This window comes from Phoenix dactylifera, chromosome 5 (assembly GCF_009389715.1).
Source record: "Phoenix dactylifera cultivar Barhee BC4 chromosome 5, palm_55x_up_171113_PBpolish2nd_filt_p, whole genome shotgun sequence".
NCBI lineage: Eukaryota > Viridiplantae > Streptophyta > Magnoliopsida > Arecales > Arecaceae > Phoenix > Phoenix dactylifera.
Window position 1 is genome coordinate 13,345,541 of NC_052396.1, and position 23,845 is coordinate 13,369,385.

A 23,845-nucleotide genomic window follows, 5' to 3' on the forward strand; every position below is an offset into this window, starting at 1 on the left:
GACTGATTGGTCCAAGTTGTCGACCTCCAACATCGCCGCATTGAAGCAGCCGATGTATTTTTTGAGGGATTTCTCCTCTCTCTACTTGATGTCGAGCAGTGCGTTCGAGCCGCGGTGTCGTCTTCAATAGGAGACGAAGTGCGCTGTGAAGAGGTGGGCGAGATGGTGGATGGATTCGAGCCAAAGATCGAAGAATCAGAATTGGGCTGCTTTGTGGAGGGTCGCAGAGAATGCCTTGCAAAGTACGACGTCATTGGCTCCGTCCAGCATCATGAGAGCCTTGAAGCTCTCGAGGTAGTCTAAGAGATTCGAGGTGCCATCATATGGTTCCACCTGCGGCATCTTGAACCAAGGTAGGATTGGCTCCTCCATGATCTGCTGGAAAAAGGGGGACTTTGAGAAGAAGTTAAAATCGTTGCCGGCCCTCGGAGCCTGTTCTTTACGGGCTTGAATTTGCCGGCCCATTTACTTGATCCTCCTATAGAGGTCGGCTCCCTGTTGGGATGGGGACTCTACGAGGCGGGCGAGTAAGAGGCTCTGAACGGAATCCCAACCAAAATGGGGACTAGGAGCGCATCGTCTCCCATTCTGGCTAGGGATGCTTCGTCGAGAGTGTCGACTCTGACGTGACCGCTCGAGATTCTAGTCCTGGGGGCGATGGTTGATCAGACACGTGTGGCGCGCTGGTGACTTGGAGTGGGGGCCAGGCTGGTTGAATTCTGGTCGGGTTGGCCCCAATTATGCTACTGCCTGCTGCAGGCCCGAGACCGCCATGGTTAACGCCCGTACCTGCTAAGTGAGTAGGTTGAACTGCTCCTTGTCTACAAGCACAGGGAGATATTCCTGTGGAGCAAGTTTGGGGCTCTGTAACGACGATCGAAAAGTCGGAGCATGGCGTTGCGAAGCACGCGACACGCTACGGGTTCTCCGCGACTTCATGCCAGTCATTCTCCTTTTGATTAAGGTTGATGTGGCAGGCGGTAGGACCTTTCCTCTATTACCAATCTGTTGTTGTCGTATCCAGACCAAGATAGGAGCGCAGCTCAAATGGCCTTAAAGGTCGGCTGGAGACGGGTTGAGTAGGTTGGTTGAGGCATTGAGCGTTGAACTCCTTCGCTGGGTGGCCTGCAAGAAGTCCACTTTCTGAAGAATTTCTGGCAAGGATCCTCCGATGTCTAAGTCAGAACAACGAGACAATAGTAAAGAAGGAAGAGATTTTAGCAGAGTGAAGACTCAGTGAGAAGGGCAGCGTATTGCACACCTTAGGTCCCTTGGGTTGTTTTCCTTATATAGGAGAGCTAGCCTTGTCGTTATTTAGGTCGATGTGACGTGCATAATGCTAGGCAGCATAGGTCAGTCCATATGGACAAAGTGCGGTGCAGGTCTTACGCCGGACGTGGGGCTGCCATGATCACAAACTGTTAAGACTATCGGTTAGTTGGGCTGTTAATTGTTCTTCGCGGCCGGTGACTCCTCGGTTGGAGCCGAAGTCATTCACCAGGCTTTATGTCCGAGGATAGGAAGGTCGGTGAGGCTAGAGTCAGTAAGGCCCGAGATCGAGATATCCAATATTTTTTCTATCAATAATAATAATAATAATAATAATAGACTCAGAATTATAAATTTCAAAGCAAAATGGTGGAGAAGGTAACATGCATTTCCTCGGTAAACTTCTAGTTGTCCATAAAGGTCGATCGCTAAAATGATCGCTTTGATTGGCCCAAAACTGCGTACGTTGCACCATCTGCGGGCCATGGGCTGCCGGTAAGATATCGCATGGAACGTTTTTGTTTGTAATTATTAACCGGACAAGTGCCTGACCGACTGACCTAGGGAAGATCTCCGCACAAAAAGCCAGACGCGAATAAGGTCGTAACTTTTGGTGGTTGGGTCGGTTCGGAGGGTTTTTATTTATTATTTCTGTCGGGAGTTTCAGCATAGGAGAGGGAACACCTCTTAACTCTCGGCCCCTTTTGCTATCGGCCCCTTTTGGAGATTAGGGTATAAAACCATTAGAGCAGAGGCGACAAAGAAAGTGGCTGCTATTGCTGTTTGAGCGTCAGAGAGTGGAAAAAAGGTACGCACTCCGCCTCGTCTTGGCTCCAATTCTATTTTTCTTCTTTGTATTATACTCAATTCCGTTGTGATCGCAGCTTCTTTTCGTTTAATTTCTACGTATCATCTTTCTAATTCTGTCACCGTGACCATCGTTTCTGTTCTGTTTTGTTGTTACCGTTTTACAAGAAACGGATTTTCTTTGTTTCTTTTTTTTCTTTTCGCGATAAAAGGATTGTAGGGCTGCAACTTGATCTTGATTATGTGATGCTCTTCTTGATTTATTTGTCGTGCCAAAAAGTTTGTTGTTATTATGATGTTCTTCTTATTTATTTGGACTAAAGATTGTAGCCGTGTCTCAAATTAGCATACTTCACAGTTTATGCGACGCGATCCACAGGATAATTCTTGATAACATCGTCTTCTTCTTTTTCTTCTTCTTCTTTTCCTTAAGATTTTAGAAGGGTGAGGATGAAGATGAAGAATTCATTACTAGCTGTTTATATGTCCTTACTGTTTTAGTGTATTGAGTCAAGGCTTGATGGTTATATTTTATCTTTGAATAGTCAGGTTTAGTTGTCAAATAAGATATAGGCAGCAGGTTTCTTAACCCTCTTTACATAGTTTTGTTTTTCAGAAATGGTATGATCCTAAAAGCTTTCAATAGCTGAATGTAAGTTCAAAGCCTGTATAAATATTTAGTTAGGAAAATGTTTATAATTGTCATTTAGATCAAAAAGGATGAGAATTATATTGGAAGTCTAGATCTGAAATCATAAACACATGCATGCATTCATGCATGCATAAATACGTATACAGATAACCAGTGATTTTTACTCTTCTGCACAAGGTCTAATGATTTAAAAACAACGGTGTCCCATCTAAATTGAATATCCAAACCATTGAATGTGATCTACACCGTGAGAAAAAAATACGCAAAAACCAAAAATCATGTGTCTTGGTAGTTCTTAGCCGAACAATCAGATGGATGCAAAAGATGAACGATTTTAGTAGCATAATACTATGTTTTGCTATGAAGTAATCATCATGATCTCCCGAGTTCTGATTTACCTACATTTTGAGATGTTCAGATTGCCACTAATGAAGTAGATATTCATTTATTTGCCTCATCATGTATTTTAGCACATTAGCCCGATTGACACTGTTCATTTTTTACCCATTTGATACATTTGTTTTAGATCTCCAAGATATGTTTTTTATTTTTGCTTTCTAGGCATTTTTAGATGTGTAAATCTTCAATTTGGATGCTCCATTGTTGATTTTTGAATCTTTAAACCTTTTACTAAAGATTTAACTTTTAGTGTACGGTCTAACCTGGATATATATATATATATATTAACTTTCAAAAATTTACAGAACCTTACGCATTTGTTTTTTTTAGATAATCGGGTGCTTGATTATGTCAATTTTTACTCGATGTTTCATTCTATGCACCAATGATCCCTAGGCATCATTATAAAAATTTCATTATTCAAACACACATATATGCAACCGCAATGAATTTTGTGTAATGCCTATGCTTGATAATTGCTTTATTTCTCTGTATTTATTTTGTAGGATGCGTCGGAGACCCAACACCACTCTCTCGACAGCTAAACCATCTGGCAATGATGAAAAACCATCTTCAAGAGAAGTTGAAGATCAAAGACCGAAACGGTCAGCATTTTTGTGGCTGGCATTATTTGTCTTCCTCCTCAATGGCTCATGGGCAGTCTACCATTTTCAATTTGAGAAGCTCCCTTTGCCTCTCAGTACCGAGAAGGCAGGTAAACGTGGCTTCTCAGAAGCATCAGCAATGGAGCATGTCAAGTATTTGACAAAATTTGGTCCTCATCCTGTTGGTTCAGATGCTCTTGATCTTGCATTGCAGGTTCATATACACATTTTCATGTCTCTATATAGTTGCATTTTTTTCCCAGTTTTATGTTATTCTTTTTGCAGTCTTTATGGTTAATTGTCATACATCATGAATGCTCTGCATCTTTATATTTGTATCATATAATCCTGACTTTAAAACCTTCCTTTGATGGACTGATTTTGATGTTTCTTGATTGATTTTTGGTAGTTGTGAAACATCGCTGCACTAAAAATGTGATTTGCTGAGTGAAACGCATGCAAAGCACTTTGATTTTGTGTCTAGTGATAAATGGAAATTTGATTGAAAGTAATAGTAAATATTCTGTTTCTTTGGATGTTTAGGGCATATATCCATTTGCCCTTGTGCAAATGGATGCTGCTATTTAACATCAGGACAAAGTACATAAGTATATAAAACACAATTAATGGTTAAGCACCAGGCCAAAAATTTTGCATTTTAGAACATCTAGTGATGGCAGTCATAAAATTAAGAACTTGATGGTGACCAAAATCCAAGCAGGTAGGAGTCAGTGATAGCAGAATCTAATTCAAAATTCATGGCATGCTTTTGGATAGAAGTGTATTACTGTTCCAACTAACAGTGCTAGGGATTTGTCTGATGTATTAGTTGCTTGATCATGAAAATATCACGTTTGGGCATCAAATCAAGGGCATTGTGCATTGTTGGCAATTTAATGTAGCATGAGTACTTCTAAGAGGTCAAAGGTAATTAAGTAATTATATGTGTATTTGGATATTAATTTTTGAATTGGATTCTCAGCCTATTTTTAGGGGAATTTCTGATGAGTTTTATGTCATTACTGATTTTTGTAGATTTCCATAGAAATTTTGTCATGTAAAATAATTCTTTTGTTTGTTATTCCCTGAAGTCCAACTTGAGTGTCATAAACTTTTCAAAATATGCCATTTTTGTCTATATTTGGTGAAACAAATTCAGTTCAAAAAAGATCATATTTAGAGATGCTATGAAGGTGTTTTTGAACATATACAATCTCCTCGAGATCTAGGAGTTAAAAATTCGAACTTTAAAAAATTTCAAGCAATTTTTTCCATGGTACCAACTTTAGCATGGATGTATGGGAAATGAGAACATAAGGTTCAGTGGAAGGAATTATAAATTTAGGATAATTGTGCAAGTAAGGTCTGTCGGACTGACTGTACCGACGTACTGGTGGCATTGGTACGATACCGTTTGGAATCGGTACCGAACCGGAGACATATTGGGAAAAAAAAAGCGCGTTCGCGCGTGGAAGCGAAAAAAAAGAAAACAATGCGTCCCCGCGCGGGCTGCCAACCCGCATGGGTGCGCTACCCCATGCGGAGAATCGTGCGCGGGCGCGATTCCTTGTTGGGGAACGCAATTCCTTGCGCGGCGAATCGCGCGCCCGCTCTCGCGTCTGCGTACGATTTTCAAAAAAAAAAAAACTACGCGTCCGCGCGTGTCCGCGGACGCATTAAATGCCACTCTGTGGCATTAAATGGCCCACGCGCGCGCGGGGAAAATAAGTTTGGGCCGGTGCGAACCAAGCCGGTACGCACCAGGATAAGTACCATATCGGTACAAGCTGAACCGACTGGTTCCGGTCGGTTTAGAATACCTTCTGTGCAAGTCTAAAATTTTTGATGTTAACTTGACAACTTGATTTGGAACATATGATTCAGTTTACAATCAAGGGTGGAATATCTTCGATATCCAGCCTTGTCTTTGCTCCCGCTTTTTTCTCTATCCTTGACTTGACAACTTGATGCTAATTCCTCTATCCTTCTTTTTCTTGTGATTCCATTGTTGTTAACATGGCTGGCCTAATGGGGGAAGCAGTGATCCTTCCACACTATACAAATCTCATTTCTTTTCACTGCAATTTGGTATTGCTAACAAGGGCAATCAAAGTTGGCCATCGCTGACCCAACAGTTTGTCATCGCTAGATGAGTGTTATCAACAATTAAGATTGGAAGAACAAATCATGTGTGGCTTTCTTTTCAGTCTTCCTCTTCTTCTTCATTGAGTATCCACCTTCGGGATCTAGCCTCACGTTGGCTGACCCTGAGTACCCAATGCATCAGCACCTCTGCCAAGTTTTTAGACCAAAATCTTGGTGCAATAGTTGCATGGATATGAGATGGTCGGGGTTTTGACAATTTCTATGAATCATCGGGTATTTGGGATTTGGACAAAAGTATTCAGGACTCACTTGGTTCGTGGGAAGATTTTTTTGTTATTGAATGTTTTTCTTGGGAAGCTAATGCCTGGGTATATGATGGCTGGAAAAGTGATTTTTGCATGTTTGGTTGACCATGGGAAGACACATTCTAAAGTGGCTTATTTTTGGTTGAGTATCAACTTTCCTAAAAAAGTTGTATAAAATATCTATTATGCCCTTAATAAAGGGAAAGGCCTTACCCATTTTATCTAAATGCTTAAGGGCACTTTTGAAAAAAAAATACCCTAATTCTCAGCTCGTGGGACTTGACTTTTCCATGGCCCACATGGATTTTTTTCCCATAAAATATGGGAATCTTATTCTCGTGGGAAGACTACCTTCCTATCTCTCTTTTTTGCAAACTCCAACCAAACATGAGGTATTTCTCTATTTTTTAGTTGACCATACTTCCCCCCCTTCTTCTCGTGAACCAAACGAGTCCTTAAGAATTTTAAGAAAAGAAAATCTAAGGTGTAGTTTAACCATGATTGAATAGTTGACCTGAGGCCTGACCTTAAATGTTTGTTTTTATGATATGATGCGCCAAAGAATAATTCTATTGTCTATTCTTTTTTGTTTTTCCTTTTCATTCCTTTTTGCTCTAAATAATCAAGCTTATTCTTTGATAGTCTTTGAACATTGTAACTTGTTCTTTTTCCCCTTTCTTTCACATTATTTTGTATTACTATATGTAAGGGTGGACCTTGGTGCAATGGTAAGGGTATTTTATTATGATTTAGACGTCATGAATTTAGAACATGGAAACAACCTCTTCGCACGCCGGGGCAAGACTTTATACATTTGATCCTTCCTAGACCTCGTAGTGGCAAGAGTTGATGCACCGGTGCGCCTTTTTTCCTATATCGGTGCCCTCCACTCCCTTCCTTCCTCACTCTCTCTTAGAGTCAGTTATAATGTTACAACTTGCATTGACTAAAGAATAGCTTTGTTTGGATAAGTCTCTATATTGAATTGCTTACCATTTTAAAAATCAATGGAGAGTTTAGTCCTAGCTGTCAATTCCTTTCTTGATCTAAAGGTTTTAAGTTATAAATATTTTGTGGTGCTCTGGGTATCAATGACAATATGGCACTGCTACCACATAGTAGGAGCAAGGAAGGGCGAACCATGTTGAACCAGCCGGTTTGGAGCTTACTGAACTGGATCGGTTGGCTACTGACATGGTTCGAGCTATCCTTTCGGTTTGTCAATAGAAAGTCCTCGCCCGCTGCCTTTTCACTCGATTCACAACCCTTGCCGTGCTTGCGACCTCGCCTCTCTACCGTGCTAGCGAACGTCGCCTTCCCCTGCACTCAGATCTTAATGCTTCTCACCCTCCCCCCACCAATGACAAGGTGTACGCGTCTGCCCTTTCTCCCTCTCTCTCTCACACAAGGTTAGGGTTAGGGTTAGGGTTTCGAGCCCCCACCTCCAACGGAACCCTCTCTTTCTCCTTCTCTCCCTCCCTCTCCCTCCCCTCCCATCTCTTCTCAATCTCCCCCCTTCTCTTTCTACTGCTGTCTTTGTTTCAGAATAGGGGAGAGTGGTTTCATCGTCCTTTCAATCCACCTCGTTGGGTCTTTCTTTTTTGTTTTGGAAGGGTTCAAGATCTCGAAACAAATACCATACCATACCCAACAGCGGATCAAGAAGGGAATTCAAAAGTGGGGCCATACAAAAATAAAAAAGAAAATTCAAATTTTGAATTGAAGTCGGCAGACCATAAGCCGACTTCAATTCAAAATAAAAAAAGAGGCTGAAATGTCTCCGGCACAGTACGATACGAACCTGTATCGTATCATGTTGGTCGTCAATCGGTACGGAGAACCTTGATCAGGAGCTTATGAGGATTGGACTAGGTACCTAAGTCTATATGGCCTTGTATCCAAATAGGCCTGGGAGCTTTAACCCGCACACTCCGCACCCCTTCTCTCTCTCTCTCTCTCTGTTGTTTTTTTTTTTTTTTTGGGGGGGGGGAGGGGTGGTGTGCTGTGTGTTTTGCATGAGTATGCTTCTGTGTGTCACAACATGCTCCATGTATGTCAAAACAAAGACAGAAATATAGATAAAGATGATTGGAAATTTTCTCTTTTTTTTTCCTTTAATTATATCTGAAGAGAAATTAGGGACATATTACATAGTACTACCCAGTATTAAATGCTGTTTTGTTCCTCTATCCTATTGTTTCCAAGTTAGTGTTACATTCTAATATCCACTAAAGCTTCATGTTCATTATGGATGTTGAGGATGGTATCCTTACTCAACTTTTGTATGTATCAATTTTTGAATGTCATTTGTCTTTTAGCAGTTGATGTATTGATATCACTAACAGTTTGTAGTGTCACAAGCCTCACATCCATGTCTACATTTAGTTATGCTGGGTTGACGTTAGCTGTACTAGGGAATAACCTACCCATGCCATTTGTTTTCTATATGTAAATCTGCTTTTATCTCATGCTCTTGCATTTCTCATCCATAAACTTTTCTTTTGACATGCTTTTGTCATAGTATGTGTTTGCAGCATCAGAAAAGATCAAGGAAACAGCTCACTGGGAGGTTGATGTTCGAGTGGATTTCTTCCATGCAAAGATTGGTGCAAGTCGTCTTGCCAGTGGTCTTTTTAAGGGCAAGACACATGTCTATTCAGATCTGAAACATGTAGTCTTGAGAATCTTGCCTAAGTATTTACCAGAAGCGGAAGAAAATGTGATTCTCGTTTCTTCTCATATTGACACAGTTTTTGCAACGTATGTTTCTAATCTATGTTTATTTTGGTAATTTTTACTTGTAAAACAATGATGAGATAAACCCCAGGTAGTAGGATAAGGAAAAGGGCAAATGACAAAATGGATAAAAGGAAAAGAAGGGCAGGAATAAATGAATGAGAAGTGCAGCATATTAGATGTAGAAGTGTTGTGTCATTGACATTCAAGATGGCATGTATGTATCTGTTTGGTCATTGTCAATATTGGCTAATTTTATGATCGAAAATTTCTATTATCTCTTTTCTTTTTTGAACTGCCAAGTTTGGACATATGTGTCTGAGATCAGTGACCTTCCATGTGAATAACTTTGAATTGTTACTACTTTTGAAGATAGTATTAGAAAGCTTTAGAATTCTGGTGAAAGTTGGGCAACCATGCTGTCACCAACATAGGGTGCTGAAGTGGTGATACTGGCTCCTCGCGAGTTTATTTGAAATGGCAATTAGTTTACTCTTTTTGGCATCCCCAAATCTTAGCATATACTAGCTTTCTTATGACGAAATTTGGTTAAGGTGTTATTTAAGCCAGGTGATGATGAATATTTTTGGCTTCTTTTAGTGCTCTTACCATCTTCTATTGGGTAAGATTATTTCACTTCATCTTGATGGTATCATCTTCTCTATTGGGAAAATTTCCTGATAACACTGCATCTATTATCTTCATCAGTCATTGTCATTGCCTATGTTGCATCGTGATATGTATCAAGGATAAGATTGTGCCAATGTATGCTTTCTTGAATTTTAAGCAACTCCCATCTACATATATTCTAAATGTCTGTCTGCATGAAAATTATGGACAGCAAGACTATATGCTTTATTTACTTGTGCAGGTACAAAGCAAAAAAAAAAAATAACAAACTTCCCATGTGAGGGTTTTCGTTTTTGCAATACTGTACCTGATTGATTGGCAGAGAACCTTTTTCGAGTTCCAGTGTTGTCAATTATGCAAACATTATTTGTTGTTCTACTCCTAACTCTTGCTTTATCCTTCAAAAATGTCACATTGCACCTGCACATCTGAGACGTATGGTCTTCCATATGAGGCAATAGTGATAATATTGTTAGACATTGCAAAATTGATGGTGCTGGAAGTTAGTGTAGAGCATCCTATTATTTACAATGTTGGATGCTCCTAAACCGGTGTAATTGGTCCCCTACAAGTATCTTCACAAAGTGGATATTCTATGTGCTTTTTGTGGTTGAAGTTCTCTGGATGCACTTCCTTTCATTCTTCCATACAAACGTTTGGTTAAAACAGTATATCAGCCATGTGCATGCAAATCGTCAGGCTTATGAAGTGTTTTTCTAAATCTCTAATATCCTTTTAAGTGTTTTTTTGGGTTAAATCATGATAATATCTGAATTTCCATTGTTGAAAATTCCTCATATCTCTATGAATTTTATCATGACCATCTTGCAAGATGATCTTTAACCACACTTGCCTATCTTGAATCATCATGTCTGTGCATGTGTGCACATGCATATGCAGTTTTTCATTAGTGTATGCTTCCTCTAGTTTTTTCAGTCTATGTCCATTTTTTCAAGAATGTTGCAAAACATTTATGCACATGTTTATGTGCTTGCATTACTTAAGCAGGTGGAAAGATACATATTTATAACTTTATCCTCTAGCAATTCTCTACTTAGCATTCATGCATTAAGTAATCATGCCTTCTTGGAGTAGATAATCATAATTTGGATGTTCTGGATTCATTTGAATAGATAATGTGAGTACTTCATGGGTACAAATTTCATCACGTTACGTGCAATATATAGATACAATTTTAGGAGTTTGAGAAACTATCAAGTTACCAGTAAATAACAGCCTAAAGAACATGTAAAGGGTATTTCTGCATTCATAAAACTGAGCAAGTAATGATTTATGCAAATTTTAGGCAAACATGGAAATCTTGCTTAAAGTCAAGTGTATGTGGAAGTTCCGAAATTATTTGATACATGTATGTATAAAGATGACTAATGAATCATATGGATCTGAACTGTATCTTTCACGTCAGACCTCGAGTCTATCTTAATAAGTTATCAATTGCTGTTAACAGGAGCCCACGCTGCATTGTTGGGAAGTCGCCATAAATACAAGAAAGATCACATTATTTATGCTTTCTTAATATGGTTTTCAAACATAAAAAATGGTTGTTATACATGTAATCATTTTTAGGGAAGGAGCCGGCGACTGCAGTTCATGTGTAGGTGTGATGTTGGAGCTTGCTCGAGGGATATCTCAATGGGCTCATGGATTTAAGAACGGTGTCATCTTCGTTTTTAATACTGGAGAGGAAGAAGGTCTTAATGGTGCTCACAGCTTTATTACACAGGTTTGCCAGCTAACTTAATATACTTCATGCGAATTCTCCAATTCTATGTACAAAGATACTAGGCTTGTTAGACCTTATTCTGTTATTCTTTTGCTTGCGGTACTCTGACCATGTTCCTGTCCAGATCAGATGTTATGCAGTCAGTAGCTTGCTGCCCTAATGGATGATTGCAGACTTTTTCCATTTTTGCTCACCCCAGAAACTATTGTAATCATCTATCTTTTAATGCTAAAGTTGATCCAGTATAGGTTGCTATTGTCAGCTTTAGAGAAATTGCTTTTACTCAATTATTAGTCAAGTCGTGTCTTGGAAATCAGCATCATCTCACTTCCATCACTGAAATAGTTAGTTTGGTGTCTCATATTGGTTCAAATTCAATCTTCCAAATTGTATGCAACTCCAGCATTTGACATGTTTTTAGTGTATCACTCTTCATCCAACATGTTTTTGTTTATCACTTTATATCCATGACTATGAGCTTTGATCCTTTTCCTGTTTATAGGAGATATGTGCTGGGAAAAGTTCATTCACAAAGAAGATTGTCACTAAAAGAATTCAAAGGACATCATTGACCTCTTCCATTGATCGCTTTTTTATATTTCCTTTTCTTTAGCTTTGGTTGGACTTAATGTTTTCTAGAGGCTCAAGCTAATTCGCTGCATCATGCTGATTTCTTGTAACAGTGATGGCTATACTATCAAACTTCTTTTCTGCATTCTGGTTTAACATCTTAATGCTGATGGGAACTTGTGAATCTTTTAGAAACATTAAGTATCAAAATTCTCACAAATGATTTGCTTGCGAACATTTTTTTTAAAAAACTTTTAATACTGTTGTTTTCTTTCTTAAACTACCTTATATATCACATTCTACAGCTAATGTATGTTGATGCAGCATCCATGGAGTAGAGCAATTCGTTTTGTAATTGATTTGGAGGCTATGGGGATTGGGGGGAAGTCTAGCTTATTTCAGGTATGGTAACTGAGAGTATGCTACTTATGAATTCATCATTTGGAAATCAATGCCACGTATCTTTTCTAGCTTATCATTTTGAACTATGAAATGCTGACTGCTCTCTGCTTATTCTCACCAACTGGTTAACTAGACTGAATTCTTTTAGATGTGTAATCTAGCATGGTTTTTGTTAGTTATTGATAGGATTATATCTGCTATCATTGATAGGGTGGCTCTGCTCCCTGGGCTATTGAAACTTTTGCCAAGGTAGCAAAATACCCATCTGGTCAAATCATCGCACAGGTTAGTTTTCTTGCTTTCCATATGTAGATGCCCTTTTTTCATCTTTTTTCCCTGATATGTATGGCTTATGATCTCTTTGCGAAATCATTATTTCCAAAATAGCCTTCTGATGCTCTGCTTTTAATAGGCTGCAGCTTGTAACATCATGATAGATGATTTTGAAGATCCCTCAGACTTGCCTACTTTGTTGTGTTAAACTATTTTTATAGGTTTGTGAATGGGTGTCACCAAATGTTGTCTTAGTAATATTATTCCTGTTTGATAGTGTGTTGGTTAATTAGCTAAAAATCCAGCACAATACATAGACTTGAAAAGCAGAAAGAACCTTTTGAGCATATGTTATTGCAAATATAAAAGGCTAATTTCAGAATAGCAACTGGAGAACTTAGTATTGATGTTGGCTTAATAATGCTTCCAGTAACTGAGATTAATAGATTTCCTACAAATTGTGAAAGGGCATAAGTGGAGCTCAAAGCATATGAAGTAATTCACTTAGGCTAGTAGTCCTAAGGTTTCACTGGCCATGCAATTAAAAACAGAACATGAAGAAAGAATGATTCATGGCCATGACCATTGCAAGACTTTAAGGCAAAATATATCTGAGAAATATAAGAATAAAAAGATTCAAACTATTTTAGATGAACAGGAAGATACTTTTCAGTGTATTCTTAAATTTTTCTTATTTTTCTTATCTAGAATGTTGTACTGTGAGAATATTTTCTTTGTCCCCCCTGTTTGGAACCTGCTATTTACTTCCCCTTTGCTTGTCCGAAGAAAATTGAAGTGATTATAGTTCTACAGGATCTCTTTCTCTCTGGAGCTGTAAAATCTGCAACAGATCTTCAAGTGTATCAAGAAGTTGCTGGTCTATCTGGACTTGATTTTGCATATTCAGATGCTACTGCAGTTTATCACACGAAGGTGTGTATTGGCCATGATACTGTATTTAACATTATTGACTCATAAGTCATAACCCAACTTCTGAAAAGTCAATTTTTTTTCTAGGAGTGCTGGAATAGAACTAACAATGACAAGTTATTTTTGATTGCATGGTCTACCTAGTAATAACAAAATTCCGGACATGGTATCAGGACATTGTCGTTATAATTAGATAAAAAGATGAGTACTCCTAAATTTCTTGGTGAACTTGGTAGGTCATTGTCGTTATAATTGTGCTTAATTATTTTTTTAACAATGTTGGATCTTATTCATTAAGGTCATTAGAAAGAGGTCAATATTAGCACCAATTTTCAATTCCATGCAAGTTACTTGCATTTGTTGTTTCTTTTCTTCTTCCACCAATGTGATTAGATTAGAAATGTGCAGCTGGAGATCTAATAAAATGCTCAGTAAGTTGTACATAATGTATCTTGCCTAATATGCAAGGTTTTATTACTTTGAACAAAGGATGATCCAAGTTGAATAGTTTTAAGCAGATATAGAATGTGTTGTTCAGTTATTCTACATAGGCTGGATGTGTACAATCAGTAACATGATCATCTGCATGCTTTCTTTTCTGAAATCATGCATGCAGTTTTTGGAATAATTTGGTCATGGAAACCATTATTAAGGCATGATGAGCATATGTTCCTAGCTGTGGGTTGACCAATTCACCCAGATCATGGCAAATGAATTAGTTGGAATTTTGAAGTATAAAGTGAAATATTTATATAGTGGAAATTAGAGCTAGAGAACATGGTGATCAATTTAAACACAAGCAAGATGATTGTTGATATTTAAAACAAATACTGATTGATTAAAAGAAAGGTGGAGGGTTGGAATCCCTGTCCTTGAAAAGAAGATAAAGAACATCCTATACCTTGCATGCCTTGAGCACCTCTTGTACTAGTCAATTGAAAATAAGATGGCCTGCAATCATGTAGTATAAGGTACTCAAATCTTGTGTCGGACAAAAGGCGGTCATTTATTCGTTGATCACATCACAGTTACATCTTCTGTGGGACACTACGATATATATGCGCCCTTTTTTCCTAAGACTCAAAAGGAGCATTTCAGTTTTCTCCACCCTTTTGAACACCACAGCATCAAGATGTGGGGCATGATGGCAGGCGTTTTGTGCCATTCTTTGTAACTTGAATACCTCAAGTAGTATTTAGGTTTTTTCCCCTCTTGACCACTTCAGTATCAGCTAGTAGAGTTTCTATACTTTTCCTGCTCATACTTTAGGTGTGACAGTCATACAAAGCAGGATGACTTTAAAGCACATCAGGATACAAGTAGCATGCGAAAAGGGAATAATTTTTAATCATTTTAGTGTTGATCCACAGACAGGTCTATATTGGGAATAAAGGAAAAATGAAAAATCTTATCGCACTTCATTTGAAGCTCAAGTCATGGGATTTCTGAAGCTATCGGTGTTCCAATCAGTGGCTTTGGGAAGTCTCTGTTCAATCTCTGGTTACTTGAAGCTTTTTTCCATGTATCCAATATGCATGAGCAGTTATGCGCTGCCTCCATTTGCTGGAATCGGGATAGTTGAGAACAAAATAGTGAAAAGGTATGTAACACTTGGGATCTGCCGAACAGGTAGGGCCAAATTCTGAAGAAAGCTCAAAAGCATTGTTTATGAGCCTGCATGGACCGAAGAACCACTAACAAAGTTCTTAGTGCCAATCAGCTGGTTCGGGACTTTCATCTTTACCTTGGTGCTGCCAAGGCTTGCCTCGAAGTAGACCTTCAGAAATCATGCAACTATTGAAAGATATATAAAGGGGAGTCCAGTTCTGAGGGCTCTCAAATCAATGAATTTTACCTTATTTTTGCATGCATACATGTATATATGTATATGTGTGTGTATGTGTGTGTCTATATGTATGTATGTATACACACACACACACAGAGAATATATATAGAGAGAAAGACTTGAATTACACACTAAATGTGCAAACATTTGACTCCAAAATTAATGATAGGCCATTTAAATTAAAGTTCAGGACTTTTATTTTTGCTCTACGCCATTAAGCCTAGAAATAAAATTTTTTACCTTTTGGATACGTCTCTATACTATGCAGCAGAAGGGTACAAAAACGGATGGTATCAATTATGCTAGTGTTTGAAATATGTAGTAGGGCATTTAATTTGAATTTTACTTTGTTAATCATATTCTGAATATTTTAGAACATGTATAGATGGGACATCACTAGGGTACAAACTACAATGCTTAGATCATAGCAACATGTTCTACTGTGTTATTAAAGCTATCTATTTTTTGCATCTGCTTGATGAATAGGTTAGAAACCATTAAAACATATGATTTTTGGTTTCTATGAATTTTGAATATTGTAGATCATTGTCAATGGTGTGGGTCTCTAATTTGGAGTGCCATCCATTGATTTTGATTTATTAAGTCTTCTTCCTAAGATTTAATGTTCTGTAGTCCAATGCCATATAGTGTTTGATTATATAGTAAACATTAGATGATTTAGATCTTTGGTAAATGATTTCCAAAACCAATGATGGTCATCCAAATCAGAGGTACACACTGATGATCTTGATCTATACATCTAAAATTGCTTACAAGTTAAAAATACATCTTTTAAGGATCTCTAACCCAAGGTTAAGTACCTACCGGCTGGTAGGGGCAAACTGTACTGACCCGATGCGGTATTTCTATGGTATGAGGGCTTGGTGTGCTCTGTACAAAGGTTTATGTTGTTTTTCTGACTGCACCAGTGTACCATATATCAGTATGGGGGCATTACGATTACCATACCATATTGGTGAGATGCTGGTATGGGGCCTATTATTGAGACTCAAAATATTGCTGCGGCCTATATGCACACACATAAGCACATATGATTGCTAGCTACTTGTGCATCCAGATTACAAGCTTGATGGAGCCAAACATGATGATCTTGGTGAAATCAAGCTTGGTTTGTTTATTGAGTCATCCTCTATCAAGTTGAATTTTGAGCTGAACACAAGTTGCTATGAATGTCTCCATGATTCATCATTCTGTGTATGCCTCAATGGAGGACGTTATGCTAGCTCTTTGCTCGCGCTTGCTGCCGATTCCCCAGCAGGGAATCACGCTTGCGTGCGGTTCCAGGGCAGCCCGCGTGGGCCATTTAATGCCACAGAGTGGCATTTTGTAGCATTTAACATGTCCGCGTGTTATTTTTTTCGCGTCCGCGGACTTCGCTGCTCTGTTGGCCGATTCCAATTAGTACCGTACCGGTACGGGTGCCCGCCGGTACGTTAGTATGGGCGGCATGGCAGACCTTGATCTGGCCATAAACATAACTTTTTCACAATTAATAAGTCCATGTCAATCTGGTAAGATTTTGGAATTATCACCTAGAACCTAGTGACCAGACTAATTGTAAACTCTCCAGGCATCAAATTTCTCAGTCAGTGCTATGTTTTCAACATTTTCAATTGATGAAAAGAAAGTTTAACTACTTCTGATCCAGTGTAATAATTATGGTAACTGTCAGATCTCTTATAGTTGCCTATCTAGCTTATAGACTAAATTTTCTTTTATATAATTCTTATTTAGCACTAGAACCTGTGTAGGTGTTGCAGTAGAAGATACAACAAAGCATTTTCTAGTAATATAATTCACAATAGAGTGCAAAGTTTATTAGGCGATTTCCTAATTATTGCAATGGTCTTTTTGGTAAAGTTTTTTTTTGGTATGCAAATAAATTATTTGTGGTGTATACATGGATAAGTAAGATTGAACTATTAACTAGCTTTAAGATGTTATCAATGCAGAATGACAAATTAAAACTTCTGAAGCCAGGATCTCTTCAACATCTTGGAGAAAATATGCTGGCATTTTTGCTTCATACTGCTAGGTCATCGAGATTTCAGAAAGAAGCAGAAGTGGAGAGGGAAGGAGGCACCGGTCAAACCCAGGCTATCTATTTTGATGTTCTGGTATTTTAAAAATGAAGACTTTACAAAGCTTTATCTTCTAGTATTTGACAGGAGTGTTCTTTAAGTGCATTCATTTTATGAAATTATGGCTTCAAGGCAAGGCTGACTGTTCTTCTATCTGAGCTTCACTTTGTTAGTTGCATAAACAATTATATTCTATTTAGCACAAACTATGAAGATGCTCAATGTAGGTAGGCTAGGAAAATTCTGCCATACATGAAAAAGAAACTCCTGCAATAATACCTCAGAAGATGCATAACCTCTTGAAAATCTAGGCATAGGAAAAACATTCTCAGACTGAAATTTTGGCATTGGTCCATAAATTATGCAGAGGGTGCCCGAATTAAAATTTCCGAAATACTAGTTAACTACTATCTAGACATTGACATCAAGTCAAAGCAAGAAAAAACAACAAGAAGAAGAAGAACACAAGATAACCATAAGAAAGTTGAAACATATCTAAAGGCCATCTGTGTGAAACAATTTATTGGCAAGTGGAGACTTTGAACTCCTAAATGATATGTTTCTAGGTTGAAGAATGAGACAGCTCCTTGTCTTACAATTTGATGTTTGGAAGAAATTCCAGGTGTAAACAAGCTGCAGGCAATCATGCATTATTGCATAATACTAAAGTTGAGATCGCACACATGACTTAGTTTTACATTCTTATAATAATTTTAGCAAATAACAGGGCATATGCTATTTGAAGTCAAGTAATTTGTCTGAATATTTATTCTATGTTCAATATTTAATTTGGCGATCAATTTTGCAGGGCAAGTACATGGTTGTATACACCCAACGCTTTGCAAGCATGCTTCATAACTCAGTGATACTGCAGTCGCTTCTAATATGGATAACATCATTGCTTATGGGTGGTTATCCTGGCGCTATATCATTTGGATTGTCATGTTTGAGCATAGTTCTCATGTGGATATTTTCCCTTAGCTTAACAATTCTAGTTGCATTTATCATACCTCTTATGTCTACCTCTCCTGTTCCATATATTGCATATCCATGGTTAGTCATTGGCTTGTTTGGCGCACCTGCAATACTTGGGGCATTAACTGGCCAACATGTGGGTTTTTTCTTTCTTAAGAAATATCTGCGTCATGTTTATAAGAAGAGAGTGCCCAGGCTATCTCACAATGTTCAAGAAAATTTAATAGAGTGGGAGGCTGAAAGGTGGCTTTTTAAATCTGGTTTTATTCAATGGCTAATCCTTCTCGTTGTGGGAAACTTTTTTAAGGTTGGGTCTTCCTTCTTAGCACTCATTTGGCTAGTTTCACCTGCTTTTGCCTGTAAGTTAAGAACCTCCTTCAGCTACTTATGATTTTGATATTCACTGTCTTTATACATTGTAACTTGCTCTCATTTGCCTAGATGGTCTTATGGAGGCAACACTGTCTCCTTCGCGGTTACCAAAGCAGCTCAAAATTATTACTTTAATTCTGGGTTTGGCCATGCCTGTTTTAGTCTCTGCTGGTATGATTATTCGGTTGGTAGGGACCATAATTGGGGTTTTTGCCCGGTTTGAAAGGTAGAGTTACATCCTTTCTGTGTATTTTATTAAGCTAATACAATTGTCTACTATTTACTAATGTGGATGCATAATTAGTTGAACGTTGTTTCTTGGAGCTTTTGTTGTAACCATAATATCCTTGTGCCAATCCTATCATGCATTGATTTTTGATGAGGTCAGAAGACTTCTGTAACTCATTGTATGTTTAAGCTGACTTTGGATTGGAATGCAGGAGCCCTGGAAGTGCACCTGATTGGCTTGGGAGTCTGATAGTTGCTATATTCAGTGCTGCTGTTGTTTGTCTTATGCTGGTTTACCTTCTTTCCTACATTCATCTTTCAGGTCCTCAAATTTTCTCATTAAACTAAAATTGTCTCATGCCAGTTGATTTTATTAAAACTAATTGTATTAACTTGTTTGCATCCGACATGCTAAAAGTAATTTTTCTTCTTCTTCTTCTTCTTCCTTGTTAGATAACATATCTTCCATAGTAGCATGCTCTCTATACAATGGCCTTGAAGGGTGAATCAAATTTTATTCAGAATATTATGCTGTCTCACCCTTTTTTTTTTCTTACCTAGCATGGCCTTCGTGCCTTGATGACCTCTTCTTTTTAGAAGGAATAAACAACGACATGAAGACCGTTTAATGATCTACACCTGATATAATATATATATTGAGAATAACCCCTCTATTTTTGGCTAGAAAGTCCCTTTTTTCTTGATGCATTCTTGTTCTTACCACTTCATGATCTGAGAAGTAATGTTAGTATCTATTGGTTCGCCGTCTCGGTACCGGACCTCGTACTGGTGCCATACTAGCAGAGCATCGGTACGGTACAATATGGTATATAATTTTTTCGACATACCGAGTACTGGTACCGAACCAATATGGTACGATACGCCCCATGCCATCCAGTTCGGGCCGGTACGATGGATTGCATTCCACTGTAATATCTAGTCCACCTTTAGCTATTTTACTGCAAAGTTCTGACTTTGTTTGGTGCAGAACTCCTAAACTATGAAAAGTGTTTGTAGGTGCAAAAGGATTGGTTATTTTTGCAATGTGTACACTGCTTGCTCTCACACTTACTGCCGTATCAAGTGGCATTTTCCCAGCATTTACAGAGGACATCTCTCGGGCTGTCAATGTAAGTCACTTTTGGCAATTCAATCACCTGTTTGTGGTAGAATAGACATCACACTCAGCTGTTTTCATGGAAATCCTGTATTTTCGCAATAATATTGTCTTAGACATTATCTATGAAAGGTAAAGAATATTTTAGTGAAAAATTAAAAGAGAAGCACTTAGTAGGGACAACTTGATCCATGAAGAACAGAATTCAAATTGTGTTTCATGAACCACTTATCCCTTTCAACCCTACCCATAGCTAGATGGTCCGACACTTTGCTAGCACAATGGGAGAGACAATGATTATCTCATAAACCCAAGAAACAATACCCCTCTAATTTTGGCTACCAAATACTATATTTTCTAAGATGCATTTAACTCTCATAGCCTGAATGACTTGTAGAATCACCTTCCAATATAACATTATATTATAAACCAGTTTGTTATCAAATAGGAGTTTGTTCTCAAAAGGATGTACGTCAGCTTTATTTAAACTTTTGTTTCCAATAGGTTTAGGGAACAAAATCTCATTTCTAAGTTCTTCTCTCTCCTAAACATTCAGAATTCCTGGTGAACAAGTTAATTGACACAAAATCAAGCTTAATTATTTAACTAGATTGACTATTTTGATCTTGTGTCAATCATAAAATGGTGAGATGGATCCATCATCTATCTTTGTTCTTTATACTGCAGTGATCAAAAATGTCAAAATTAACTATGAAGATCAAGGAGAACCAAAATTGCATGGTGTAATTACTCAAGGTGATGGATAATAAAGTTGGTGCTCGGTGTCATTATCTCATATTGCACAGCAGAAGCGAACATTGATATAGGTGGATTATTACATGAGGCGAGGAATAGCCTCATCCCCCCTCTTTTTCTATTTTGTATTTAGTGGAACTACTTGAAGGGCTACTTTTAGAAAGCCTTAGAGAGTCAATCTGGTTGCTGCAGGCTTTATTTAAAATCTTACAAATCTATGTATTCCAAGAAAAAAAATCATGGATTGAGGGTTTATGCCACTAATGAGTGCCTCCACATCCATCAAAGCCCATTTTGCGCATATATTATTCGTGCATCCCTTGACTTCATCTAAGATGACTTTAACCATGATAACCTATTGACTCCTTAGGGCTTGTCGAGAGCTTTATGATAGATCAATTTGACTTCATGGTTATAAACTGAAGACTCTAGAATGTAATATCAAATATTTGAATGGTCGAATGCCAGGAATGAGGGGAAAGCAGTGAAACAGTGGACAGCACAGAACTGTTAGAATGAAACTTTTACATAGTCTATTCCAAAAAGAAGGTTTCCTTTAAGTTGTTTTTCTTATATATCCGTTGATAGATACTCTTACATGAGAAAATTATGTACAGATGTTATTAGCATTTACTACCATGAGTTCTACAGACTTCCAGATTTATACTCAACTAGTGTTAATGAATTTTTTTGTTATTTTTATTAATAAGGTAATTTTTTCTCGAGAGTGCACATTTACATAACCAACTGTACCTTTTCTCACTTTTTGATTAAATTTCAGGAGATTCTCATTGCTATGATTTCTTTTTTACATGACTCAGGTTGTGCATGTTGTTGACGCAACAGGAAGATATGGAAACCAAGACCCAGCATCATTTGTTTCTTTATTTTCTGCAACTCCTGGTAAACTGACAAAGGAAGTTGAAAATCTGAAAAATGAAGAATTTGCATGTGGAAAGAACAAGACTCTCGATTTTGTTACCTTTACCGTAAATTATGGCTGTTGGAGTTCCAAGGATAGTAATAATGGATGGAGTAAATTGGACATTCCAGAACTCCATGTTGAAAGTGATTCTATGTCAGATATTAGAAAAACAAGGGTTTTGATTGATACTAAACTGGCTACACGTTGGTCGCTTGCAGTCAATAGAGAAGAAATCAGTGACTTCACATTTGAAGGTGAGAAATATGAAATAAACAATAGGATCTGTTGGTTTTCTTGTTGGGGTGTGCATGAAAATAAATGCGAGGTTTGGTATCTGCCAGGAGTATCCTTGAATCTGACATTCTGAACCTGTACCAACTCAGCATGCAGAAACAACAGTGGAAATATTAAATATTTTTTATTCAAAATTCTAAAAATAAGTGAAACTACACAAACCATCCAAGAAAAAATATATATAAGAAAAGAAAATGCAAGTAACAACTTGAAGATAGAACTTCGTCCTCCTCTTTATCCTCTATCTTTTTATGTGTGTGCATGTTACAGGTATTGTGGGTGAAGTTCACTTGAAGAAACTACTTAAAAAGCATGAAGTCAAGTAATTGAATAAAATTCTCATAGAAAATTATTTTGGAAAAAGATTAAATGTTAACGCCTTCTGTCTCCTGACTAACACTCGATGGTGCTAGACTGCAATTTTGCAGGGCTTCATTTTTTGTAATTGGTTCACTAGTGCATGTACAAAAAAAAATTGATGGTTCAGACTTGAATGTCTGTTGAGCGGTGGTACACTGATGAATTCTTTCTTGGTATTGTATTCAGTTGATGTGACCGAATAAGTATTCCAGTGTATAATAATTATTCTATGAAACTAGTCCTTTGAGATTATGAACTTCTAGAAGTTTTAGCAATTTTACTGTTTTAAAATCACCTTCCGGTTGTTCTCTGCATGACAGTCGATTCAGAAGAACTGGTTCCATCGGGTCACAAGAGCATGGTTGATGGATGGCATATCATCCAGTTTTCAGGTGGCAAGAACTCACCAACAAAATTCCACTTGAATCTTTTCTGGTCAACCAATACTATTCATCCTTCGCAAAAGGCGTACAAACAAGCAGAGGATACTGCTTCTCTCCTATTAAAACTGAGGACAGATGTAAACATGGTGACACCAAAAGTAGAGAGGGTGCTTCAGAAGCTTCCACATTGGTGTTCCCTCTTCGGTAAATCCACTTCACCATATACATTGGCTTTCTTGACTGCTCTTCCTGTTCAATTTTAGTCAGACTTGATGCTATAAGTTCCACTTGGAGGGATGTTTGAAGATGAAAATGTGCAGTCCATTTCCTAACTCAGTTCATGGTTATATCGTCGTAAAATTTTGACAGTCGTATTGAGCTGCAAGCTGCTTATTTATAGTCTGTACCGTCTCTTTCCAATTGAGCTGTATTTGTTAGTATGTCTAATGATACTGTATGCTGTTGGCTTACATTGAAGTATATTTTCAATGAAATAAATATGGTTATTCTGCAGCAGTTTAATAATAACATTGCTTGATGGTTATGGTTATGATCCTCGTTATTCTCCAATGAGGACGCAGAATGTTTGGTGGTAAAACAGAATTATTTCATGGTTTTAAATATCAGAGATTTTGGAATTAGATGTCACTTTTCTTCCTAATTCAAATAATTTTTATTGTTTTTAATTCACGTATTTTTTTTATAATTAAGATTGCATTTGGAAGCGGAAAAGAGCAGTCATTTAACTGGGCTATGGCATTCCTCTTCAGCCAAGTTCATTGGAACATTAGGTTAAACCACTTTTTCAGAAAGGTGAAACAGATATTTCTTTAAAGTTAACATGGCCTTTTGCCTTTTAAATCTATTTAACTCACTTTAACACAGGACTGGAGTAATTTATTCTAGAGTAATGGGTAGTATGCTTACCCATTTTGTTCAGGGTTAACTAATTTTGTTCCCAAACGCAGAGAATTACCAAACAGCAATTAGCAGCTCACCGGGCTAATTCACTGCTAAGCTGGTAGGCCTGGTCCAACCAATATATTTTTTTTTCCTGGG

General features: G+C 37.8%; 1 protein-coding gene across 4 annotated transcripts; it reads left to right on the plus strand.

Moving 5' to 3' along the window:
- The first annotated feature begins 1,935 nt into the window (after nucleotides 1–1,935).
- LOC120110892 (endoplasmic reticulum metallopeptidase 1-like) lies at nucleotides 1,936–23,317 on the plus strand. Of its 4 annotated transcripts, XM_039126832.1 has the most exons (14): nucleotides 1,936–2,077; nucleotides 3,634–3,946; nucleotides 8,665–8,903; nucleotides 11,097–11,253; nucleotides 12,148–12,225; nucleotides 12,436–12,510; nucleotides 13,312–13,431; nucleotides 17,248–17,412; nucleotides 18,185–18,710; nucleotides 18,793–18,949; nucleotides 19,164–19,273; nucleotides 19,969–20,081; nucleotides 21,646–22,003; nucleotides 22,724–23,317. In XM_039126832.1, the coding sequence occupies exons 2-14, from the start codon at nucleotides 3,635–3,637 to the stop codon at nucleotides 23,047–23,049; spliced, it is 2,736 nt and encodes a 911-aa protein (XP_038982760.1). In that variant the 5' UTR covers nucleotides 1,936–2,077; nucleotide 3,634; the 3' UTR covers nucleotides 23,050–23,317. The 4 variants fall into 4 exon arrangements, with proteins under 4 accessions (XP_038982760.1, XP_038982763.1, XP_038982762.1 ...); XM_039126835.1 differs by lacking the exon at nucleotides 1,936–2,077 and having other exon boundaries at nucleotides 8,678–8,903; XM_039126834.1 differs by lacking the exon at nucleotides 1,936–2,077 and having other exon boundaries at nucleotides 8,678–8,862.
- The last annotated feature ends 528 nt before the right edge of the window (nucleotides 23,318–23,845 follow it).

Coding starts and splice junctions, on each gene's coding strand:
- LOC120110892 (XM_039126832.1), top strand. CDS start 3,635: ATGCGTCGGAGACCCAACACCACTCTCTCGACAGCTAAACCATCTGGC. Junction 18,711..18,792: donor AGTTTCACCTGCTTTTGCCT/GTAAGTTAAGAA, acceptor TCATTTGCCTAG/ATGGTCTTATGGAGGCAACA. Junction 22,004..22,723: donor CAGTGACTTCACATTTGAAG/GTGAGAAATATG, acceptor TCTGCATGACAG/TCGATTCAGAAGAACTGGTT.